General features: G+C 58.3%; 1 protein-coding gene across 4 annotated transcripts in view; it reads right to left on the bottom strand.

Moving 5' to 3' along the window:
* Positions 1–8752, bottom strand: part of ZNF185 (zinc finger protein 185 with LIM domain) — a 45633-nt gene extending 36881 nt beyond the window's left edge. For 2 of the 4 annotated variants that reach the window (XM_024760056.1, XM_024760059.1), the window contains exons 1-8: positions 8093–8340; positions 5836–5874; positions 5654–5731; positions 5056–5121; positions 4198–4284; positions 3443–3526; positions 3148–3189; positions 1800–1883 (exon numbers count right to left, since the gene is read on the bottom strand). In XM_024760056.1, the coding sequence (XP_024615824.1) occupies positions 1800–1883; positions 3148–3189; positions 3443–3526; positions 4198–4284; positions 5056–5121; positions 5654–5731; positions 5836–5874; positions 8093–8340 (728 nt within the window). Of the gene's footprint in view, positions 1–1799; positions 1884–3147; positions 3190–3442; positions 3527–4197; positions 4285–5055; positions 5122–5653; positions 5732–5835; positions 5875–8092; positions 8341–8398; positions 8523–8708 lie in introns of those variants that run through there. The other 2 variants (XM_024760057.1, XM_024760058.1) reach the window with 2 other exon arrangements.
* Between the last annotated feature and the right edge of the window lie 1580 nt (positions 8753–10332).

Raw genomic sequence — 10332 nt, 5'->3', positions numbered from 1 at the left:
CCACTGCCACAGGTGAGCGGGGGAGGGGGGAGGGGAGGGGGCTGATGGTGGAGACAGGAGCTCAGATTTGTACACTTGGTGCTGAGAAGCCTTTGAGGCACCCAGGCAGGTCAGGGGTCCGGAGGAAGACAGGGCATCCTTGTGCGGCACTCCTTCTGCTCCCCTCTGAAGTCCCTAAAGGGTTTGGTGCCTAGACAGGGGAGCCCCTCCTAGGTGGCTGAGAAGCTGACCTTCAGACCCAAGCCAAGGGGGATGGGGCAGGGACACGCTTGCGGAGGGGCCCGGGGACCAGGCTGTGAAACTCTCCTTTCCTACTTTGCCATAAACCAGCCTCCAGAACTGTGAGACGATACATTTCCATTGTCTGAGCCACCAGTTTGGGGGACTTCGTTATGGCAGCCTGAGCAGGACAGACAGCCATCTTGCTATGACAGCAGGTGACGGGTAGTAAACGTCCAAAGGAATATTCTGGAATAAATGTTAAAATGCCTCTCAAATGATAATATAGCACAACCTACTTCCTCCTCCTATGTTCTTTCAGAAGGCATCTGAAACCAACATTAATCGCTTTCTTTTATTCAAAAGAGAAATTAAGGAGAATTCAGACACGTGCATTGTTTTTGCTGAATTGTGTCCCCTCCAAAATTTATATATTTAAGTCCTAATCCCCAGTGCCTCAGAACGTGAGCTTATTTGGAATAAGGTCGTTGCAGATATAATAAAGATGACGTCATACTTGAGTAGGGTGGCCCTTAATCTAATACGACTAATATCCTCGTAAGAAGAGTAGGTCAGAACACAGACACACAGAGGAAGACCTTGTAAGAGACGCAGGGAGAAGACAGGCGTCTACACGCCAAGGAGAGAGGTCTTAAGGAGAAACCCTGACAACACCTTGATCTTGGACTTGCAGCCTCCATAACTGGGAGACAATAACTGGGTTACCTGAGTCACCCAGTTTGTGGTACTTTGTTACAGCAGCTCTGGCAAACTAAGCACCCATATTCCATCGATCACCATGTCCCATCAATGCTACCTCGTGAAGAGCTCTCAAATTTTCCTACTTGTTCAAAAGTTCTTAGGGTGTCCTGTCTCCCTCCCGGCACAGAAGAGGTGGCCCCAAGGACCGAGGTCACATACAAATGGTTGTGGGGCTTGAGTCGGGGAGGGGCGTGTGGGACATGCAGTGGCAATTCCGAGACCTGTAACAGCCCCAGAGGCAGCGGCACCGTCGGCAGGACTTAGCATGATTCAGCTCAAAGTACAAGGAGGTATTGATTGCCTTTGGCCTGCAGACAAGAGAGAGTCATTATCTGCCCGGAGACTCTGGGGCTCAGAAATCAGGGCAAATCAGAGCCCCACCTGGAGTGAGATTACCCACGCTCAGCCTGTCCCTGCCCTGTCACCCCGCTGCCAGACCCTCCCACCTGATGGCCTCAGAGGCCAGAGCCAGTTCTTGGCACCCACCTGAGAATAGCAGGGCTAGTGCCCTGGCCACAGACCCCCTCACATCCCACAGCTGGTACTTTTCCTCGGGATGCTGCGGCTGCCACTGGACTCAGTGGTGGAAGGGTTAAGTTGACACAGATAGGCACCAAACAGACAAGACTGAAGCACTGTCTCCCAGGAGACCAGGCTGTTTTGCGCCTTTCAACCCCAGGACATCCAGCCAGAGAGGCCCTTACTGATTTCTGGGCCCCATCCTGTCACTGGGCATACAGGGACACTGACCCTGAGGTCCTGTATAGGGAGGTGACCTGGCAGTCACCAGCCCTGGGCAGAGATGAGCAATTGATTACCTGCTCGAGCCGGGAGGGGATCGTGCCAGAGCAGGTGGGTCCTGGCTTTTCTTGGAAGGCCCGTCCTCATCCACCACCTCAACCCTTTGGGCAAGAAGAGAAACAGATGCACCGCTATCCTCAGGGCACTTTTGGCCTGCGAAGCTGCCCCGGAGCTTGCAGACCCTGAAGGACATGCTTTCTTTCAGTGGTGTTTATGGCTTAGCAACTCCAGCTTGGGATAAGGGCAGAACACTGGGTTGAATAGCATCCCACCAGAATTCATGTCTTTCTGGAACCTGGGAATGTGATCTTATTTGGAAATAGAGTCTTTGCAATCAATTTGTCATCAAGTTACAATGAGGTCACACTAGGGTAGGGTGAGCCCTAAATCCATGACTGTTGTCCTTATAAGAGGGAAATTTGGACACAGACACACAGAGAAAAGAAGGTCATGTGATGATGGGGGCAGAGATAGGAGTGATGTGTCTACAAGTCAAGTACTGCCGGCAACAGCCGATGCCGAGAGAGAGGCCTGAGAAGGCTTCTCCCTCACAGCTCCCAGAAGGAACCAAGCCTGCCCACACATTGATCTCGGACTCGTAGCCTCCAGAACTGGGAGACAATCTGTTCCTGGACCTTGTGCCGGTTCCCGCAAAGTGCCGGTTCCCGGTACTCTGATATCGCAGTCCCAGGAACCTCATGCAGCCAGGAGGAGGACAGCATTATCTGGATATCTTCCCTCTCTACCCAGTAGAATACCCCTAAATTTCAACTGGCCAGAAGTTTCTTCCCTCTCCTCCCCAAATACTCCCCTTTCCCAGAAGATGTCCTGTCAACTGATGGTGCCATCCCTCCCTCATTCAGCTGGAGTGTCTTGATATCCCGATCATGGCCCATTGAACCCTGTTCACCCTTTAGGGTCCATCTCCAGTGTCATGGTCACTTCCAAGGGCCTGGTCAGGCGGGGGCTCCCAATGACAAGCCTCTGGACTCCAGCCCAATGATCTGTCCTACCAAGGCACTGTCCGGCCCACCCCTGGTAGGGTGGGCAACAGGGCAAAGGGACAACTTTTCTGTAGCCCAGTAGCTACTTTTGCTGCAAAACCCCAGAGGCCTTGGAAACACTAAAGCTCCATCTTGGGTCGGGGGCCGGGTTCTCTCAGCCAAGCTCCTGCCTATGCAGCGTTGGTTGCCAGGGTCTTATGTGCCACCACAGCCACCCACGTGCTTCCTTGGCTTCCAAACAGAAGCCACCAGCCCCTCACAACTCCCTCTACTCAGGGACAGTGACGGCATCCCACCCTGTGCCTGCTCTCCCCACACTCCACCCCTGCCAACGGAAGACCTTCCCTTTGCCGACATTTACCTCTTTGCGATGAACGGGGCCTGTGTCTCCTGGGCAAGGCTGCTGGAAGAAGGCAGAGAGGTGACAAGTTGGGCAGAACCCACAGACAGGTGACATCACTCCCAGCACCTTGCCTACCCTGATGGCGGCAGCCAGACCTCTCAGGTTTCCAGAAAGTAGATCTGAGAGTCCCAGAAGGTCTGGTTAGGAGGGCCCTCTCAACCCGCCCGTCACCAGCCAGAGGAAGACCAGAGCCCTGAAGGGAAAGGAAGTGGCCCAGAGCAGGGAGCGGGCTGGTGGCTGAGCCACAACTCACCTGGCACTCTTCTTGGCCGCCGACAGGACGTAGGAATGCTCCCGGGGAGCTGTCTTCCTCACCACACTGCTGGCAGCCTCTGACCTGGGGTGGCACAGGGAGGGGGCATCTGATGGCGTGAGGAGGGGCTTGCTCTGCCAGCCTAGCCAGGCAGCTACTCGGGAGGCAGGGGGAGCTTTAGGGAGCTGCCCAAGACCCCACACCTAGAGGGCGGCAGAGTGGGCAGTCGATGCCCGGCAGCCTGGCTCTGGAGCTCTCGGCTCTTCCCCGGTACCTCCGAGGCCTGGGGACCCCTGCTACTGTTGACTCTGCCCTTAGGACTGCCTGTCTGCTGGGCCTTCAGCGTGGGGGGCTTTGGTGTGTTTCCTGAGTCACGGAGGGGCCAAGCATCCAACCCTCACTTTGGGACAAGGGGCATGGGCACCTCTGGAGCCTGGCCCTGCCCCCAGGCACACACAGGAGGCTTCTCCCAGGGCACCATGCACTGCCTATCTTGGTCCAATTTGCTCAGGAACCTTTTTAACAAACTATAGAAATTCCTCACTACCTAGGTTCTGCCCTCTTAGAAGGTTCATAAGAGGGTCCCCTGGGCTGGCCCAGCACTGAGTGGGTAGTTCTGGGGTTCCAGGAGTGCCACCTGTGCTGGCAGCGACCCTCCAGCCAACAGACCAGCACCGATGCTCCGCATGTGGTGCACCAGGCTTCAGAGACTTGAGCCCCGCCCGGTCCACGGGACGCCCAGCAGGCACCGTTACCTCCGTTTCTGCTCATCAGAAGAGAAGGGCACCTCCTCGTCTTCAGCAGCCCCTGATGCTGAGCTGCGCCTGACGTTGTAGGGTGCCCTGGGGGGGTGGTGAAGAAGCTGGCAGTTATGACCCCTCCTCCCTCTACGTCTGCCCCTGCTCCCTGTCACAGGCCGCCCCCCTCAGCGGCTCGGCTTCCTGACTCTGCTCGCGCCGCTTCTTTGTCTTCGAAAGCTACCCTTACTGTACCCCAGGACCCAGTTCAAGCCTCATCCCTTCTCCAGAAAGATTCCCTAGCTGCTCTGTGTCACTGGATGATGGTGACAAGAGACAAACAAGATAAAGACGTGGGGCCCTGGGAATGCAGGCCCTGGGCACACAGGACAGGGGCTTGGACAGGGGCCACAAGGGGAGCTCCAGAGGGAATCCCAAAGATTTATATCCAAGAAGCAGGCCAGAGTTAGGCACCAAGTGCCCATAGGTGACTGGCTGCCAGGGCCAGCAGCATGCTTGGGCTCACCAGGTGCCAGCCCAGTTCGGCCCAGCCCACGAAACAGCTAGGGCCACGACCCATGACACTTTCTCCAGACCCACTAGCTCCTTCTACAAGATTCCTACAGCCCCTGCTTTGCTTCAGATCAGAAGTACAATGTGCGCACTGTCCAATTTTCTGGAGCTTGTCAACCTCTGGTGGGTTCCAGGCCACAGTGGCAACTGGCAGGGATGTCAGGCCGACAGGACTTGCACTCCTGGGCTGTGCTCAGACCTGGCTGTGCTCAGAGGCAAGCAGCCAGCTGCCCTCAGCGGGCCCAGGGTTCGGGCTCGTCCTTGGAGGAGGGAACCAAGTTGAGCCTGTGATTGCATACTCACAGCTTCTTGTAATCCTCTGTGGTCATCCTGTAGCCAGAGGAGGAGGGGCGGGGAGGCCCGGCAGCGCTGCAGAGGCAAGGAATTTCTGTGAGTCCACCCGCAGGGCCCTCTTGCTTCCAGATTTGCCTACATGGCCCAGCGGGCATGTGGCAGGTGGACAGGGGGTGCTGGCGCCCTTTCCTCTCTGCTCTCAGCCCTGCCAGATACCCAGAACAGCTGTGCAGGGCAGCCCTCTTGCCACAGACAGACTCAGCCACCTTGGTCCTGCTTTTCTGATGAAGCCCAGGTTCAGCCTGGTGCCAGCTCAGCCCGTTGGGAAGAAGGTGGCCTAAAGCACACAGCTCAGTGCAGTTATCAGCGAGTCAGGGCTCCCACCCAGCCTCCTCCCGGTGCCTCTGTCTCAGTGACCAGGGCCAGTCAGGACTGGCCCAAGGACAAGGGCACTGGTAGTGGTCCAGGGCCTTGCCTTACACAGGAAGAGACCTGCCACCCACCACCCCACCCCCTCAGTGACAGGCAGAGGACTCTCTCTGGCCTGGGCGTGGCCTGGGCCCTCACACCTCTCACGGGCCAACTGGCCAGCACCCTGTGAACACACCGTTTTGGAGCTCCGTTGGCCTTGGGTAAGTGCTGCTGGGGCTGAGACGAGCTGTCTACAGGCTTGGTGAACACTCCCCTGAAAGAGAGCCCGGGAGAAGCAGCACCGTGAGCCCCCCTGGGAGAAGCTGGGGGCAGCGCGGGCGGGCATGGGGAGGTGGGCAGGGTCCTGTGGTCACCTACCGGATGATATAGCCGGTGGGAGCCCTCGTGCTCGGGGGCCTGCCAAGGGAGAAGAAGGGATGGTGTGAAGCCAGGCTGCCCAGTGACGGCAAAGTGGGTTGGCTGCTGGGTGTCCCAGTGCAGGCAGAATGAGGGGAGCGACAGTGGCCAGCTGCTTCCCAAGAAATCCAGCCACGCCTGCACCCCTAGCTGGGCTACCTGTCCTGCTCTGCCTGTCTCCCTCATGCCCCCCAAGAAAGGTACCCCAGGCCGATTCTTCTGGGCCCTGGCTCACAGCAGGTGCCCAGGAAGGGCATTTATACAGAGTTGTCCCCTCCAAAGTCTGGTTTCTCCCTGTCCTGACAGCCCTCCTCACCTCCCCTCTCAGAGCTGACCCAGCTCAGGCTGGAGGCTCTGTGCTCAGAGGTCTGGGGCTGAGGTGATGTCAGGCAGAGCCCCTAACCTGATCTGACGCCCTACTCTGCCCAGCCCCCTCCAGGAAGACTCATGAGGGCCCAAGGGGCAGAGCCCAGGCAGGAGCCAGCCGCCCTTTCCTTCCCGCTCTGCTTGAGCCTCCCTCCCCCAGCCCGTGCGATGCCCATGTCACAAGTCTTGATGGAAGTTTGGGACCGGAGGGCACGGCCAGGGCTTGGTCAGTGCCTGGAAAACATTAGACTCCATGTGCTGGGCACCTTCCGCCTGGGAGGGGGCTCAGAGGACTCGGGTGAGGGGTGCGGCCAGGCAAGAGCTGGTAGTGATGGGGAAGCAGGGCTGTGAGTTCTGGGATCAGAGGCAGGAGACAAAGACTCGGCAGATGGCTCTTCTGTCCAGGAATAGGGGAGCTTGGGGCTGGAGCAGCTGGGAGGGCAGTGCAGAGCCCCAGTGTTCTCCATCCCCACGGACCCTGTCCTTAGCAGGGCATGGCCTCCTGGAGGTGACCAAGTTACAGGAACACTTGGAGCGGAACCCGAGAAAGAAAGGTCACTTATCCCGCGTGTTTTCCAAATATACTCCCAAACCAAAGCCCAGGCTGAGAACTGCACCCCCAAAGTAAACATACTCTCCAACGAATAGATTATCTTTGAACTGTGCTCAGGCTCTGGCCAACTGCCGCTATCACGATTCGCAATTCTCTCTTTCACGCTCATCTCTCTACTCAGGATGTGCCCGTGTTCCTGGCTAGGATGTCGGTTCCCTGAGGAGAGGGTTGTGTACTCTGTGCCCAACACAGGACCTGGCAGGTAACAGGCGCTGAGTCATTGAGAGATTACGGGCAAGGGCATAGTTGCCGGAGGGAGCCCCTGTGGCTAGCAGTGAACTTGGACCCCTGCCTTCCAGCTGCTGCCACTGCCTGTACCACCACCCCAGGAAGGCACTGGCCCTGCACTCAACTGCTAACTGCTGGCTCTTTGAAGCAAGGATCAAGCCTGAATTGAGTGGTCCCCCTAACCCTAACCCCGCACTTCTCAGGAGTAGTTCCTCCCCGTATGGGCAGGATGTGCCCACCCTTCAGAGCCTCCCTGGATGCCATTATGCCAAAGTCCTTGAAATAGAGAGAAGAGCTGGTTCCCCTCGGCCAGCTGTCAAGATATGTCATCTTGAACCTGGGAGACAGTTGGGGCAAGTGTGTGAGTCTCCCCTGGCACTTGGGATGCTGTGCTGATACAACAAAAAAGTGACAAGTAAGCACGTCTTAGAGCTTGCAGAATTTGCATAAAACTGAAGTTGTCCAGACCTGTGGGTATTGCCTTTTTAAAAATGTGCCTGGGCTTCCCTGGTGGCGCAGTGGTCGAGAGTCCGCCTGCCGATGCAGGGGACGTGGGTTCGTGCCCCGGTCCGGGAGGATCCCACGTGCCGCGGGGCGGCTGGGCCCGTGAGCCGTGGCCGCTGAGCCTGCGCGTCCGGAGCCTGTGCTCCGCAACGGGAGAGGCCACAGCGGTGAGAGGCCCGCGTACCGCAAAAAAAAAAAAAAAAAAAAAAAAGTGCCTGATAATGTGTATTATGCAGAATGCAGAATGCGCATTTGCTTTTATAATCCCATATGCTCTGGCAGAACTTAGCATTTTGGGGCTAAGACTTTATTATTATGCTCAGTGACAATTTTGATCCCAGTTGACAGCTGAAGCCATGGACCTGGACCCAGTGACTCCTGCACTCCTTTTCCCAAGAAGGAGCAGAGTGGAAAAGCCGTCCTTCCTGTGGAGTTCAAATGACTCAGCGTCCGCCAAAGGCTGCAGCGCAGGGCCCGCCCACCGGCCACCTGGGCACCACTTCTTACCTGGCCTTCGGGACCTCCCCAGCTGAAGAAAAAGATATGGCACGACTCCGGCCCGAGGGCAGCTCGCTGAGGAAAGAGGGGACACAAAAGAGGGCGGGCACTACATGTACCCCAGGAACTTGGCCCACCGTTCCCGTCTTACCTTCTCCTTCCCTGGCCTGCGTCCACACTGCAGAGGCATGTGTGTCCACGCACGCCCTGGCAGCCGTGCCTTTGTCACCCTGTGATTTAGACTGAGTGTGGCCCATGGAGCGCCACCCCACGCCCAGCCTGTCGCTGCCGGCCCTCCTGGCCTCCTGGACTTACAGGGTGTGGCTCTCCGATTCATCCTGCTTGGTGATCCAGCTCTTGTCCCCCTTCAGCGTGGTCCGAACCTTCATCTGCTTGAGGACATTATTGCGTTCCTCCTCGCCTGGTGGGAGAGGCTTCCCTGGTGGCGGCAAGGCCAGGCAGCATCAGAAGTGCGGCCCAGCCCCAGGACCCCGAGGCCTCCTTTCCAGCCCTCCCAATACGTGCTGTCACTCGGCTGCCCGGGCAGTGCTGTGGCCTTGCAGGGCAGGCCTGGAAGGAGGCAGCCACGTACCAAGCCCAGGACGAGAGGGCACCCAGGCCTCACCTCTGCTGCCTCCTCCGAGAGCTGAGATACTCATGGTGTTTGCTCTGAACGTCCCTTCTCGGTGGATTCGACAGGGCTCCTGGGGGCAAAGGCAAGCACATGGCTTGTCACTTCATGCATTTATACTGGCTCGTGGGTCACCGTATGGTCCTTGGCAAATTGAGACCATGCAGGCTGTCCTTTGGGTGGAGTCTGGGCAGAGGCCGCCGCTGGGCCGCACGCTGGGAAGCATGGCACGGCCTGCCAGGGGCTCTCTGTTGGAGAGATGGCTGAGACAGGCAGACCACCAACTCTCTTAGAGACCTCTGATGGCCAGACTCCCGCCCAGCGAGTGTAGGGGAGGGGCGGAAGCAGTGGCCGACACTGGTGGACCCAGGAGGAGGGATGGGGGAAGGAAGGGTACAGGCTGGGGGACGGTCGCTTTGGGGGACCGTCTCTCTCGCTCCTTAGTCGTCATCTGACAGACCTTGAACGGGTCATCTAACCTCTCCAGCCTGACCCAGTGTCTACCCTTCAGGACTGCTGTGAGGACAGAAGGCACCAATGTTCTTGCAACTGCCCAACACTCCCCAGGACAGCAAAGATCGCCGTGACTCTCAACCTATCCTTGTTGGGAGAGACCCTCACGGGTCCTTGATCAGCACAAGCACAGCCTGGAGGTGTCAGCCCCGTGTGGTTCGGGGGTTGGGTCCATCTCCGGTGGGGAAAGCCTGGGGCCCCACTGCCAACTCCTAGTGACCCTCCGGCACGAGGTCATGTTGGGGAAGCAGGGAACGTCCTGTGCTCTGCTTTCTCTTCCTCTGTCTGTCTTTTCGCCCTGCCCTCCCCCATTGTCTCCTCTCTGCCCTTGAGCCAGGCGCTGCCCTTCTGTGGCCCGTGAAGGGGGGGCCGTCATGGTCCCCGACACCTTCCAGCTCCAGGAGGCGCTGGGGTGAGGAAGTCGGCTCTCCAGGATGGGACTGGCCCAGCACGGGTTTAGTCAAAGCAGTGACCCGCCACAGCCGGCCCCTTGGGCCTCAGGAGAGGGGCTGGAGGCTCAAGCGAGTGGGCGTGACAGGAAGCAGGGGCCCTGGCTCTGCCCACACAGTCCTAAGGCACAGCGACCTCCCTCTTAGGGGCCTGCCACCCTCTGGGCCCCTCCAGGGCCAGGCCCTGAGCAGCCGGGCCATGCTGCCAGCTGGCAGAGTCCCGGGAATGTTTTCACGGAGGTCACGGGCATACTAAAACGGGCAGGGCAGGGGGCCAAGAGGAAACCAAATTTGCCCCGTCAGCAAGAGCTGCACCGAAAGAGCAGCCCAGCAGGCCCGAGCCCTCTGAGTGCCAGGAACGGTACCTCATCACTGTGAACGGGAGCCCCGCGTGCCTAGCCCTGCACCAAGGATGCCACGTCAGAGTTCTATTGAGCAGAGCTCACTCCATAGGTGACCGTCGGACCACACTGCCCAGTTGCCCCATCCCGGCAGCCCCTGGAATGGCCCCACTGGGCCGCCTGAGATCTCGGCCCCTCCGTCTCCTGGGGCTGCTGACTGACCGCGTGGCCTTGGGGGAGTCCCTCACGTCCTCTGGGCCTTAGCTCATCAGTTTCCCCTCAACAAGCCCGTTGGCCACGTTGCCTAGAAATTTT

The sequence above is a fragment of the Neophocaena asiaeorientalis genome, unplaced genomic scaffold (genome assembly GCF_003031525.2).
Source record: "Neophocaena asiaeorientalis asiaeorientalis breed wild unplaced genomic scaffold, Neophocaena_asiaeorientalis_V1.1 scaffold1340, whole genome shotgun sequence".
In the NCBI taxonomy this organism is placed as follows: domain Eukaryota; kingdom Metazoa; phylum Chordata; class Mammalia; order Artiodactyla; family Phocoenidae; genus Neophocaena; species Neophocaena asiaeorientalis.
The sequence above is the reverse complement of the archived record's forward strand: the minus strand, read 5'-3'. Positions and strand labels throughout refer to the sequence as shown.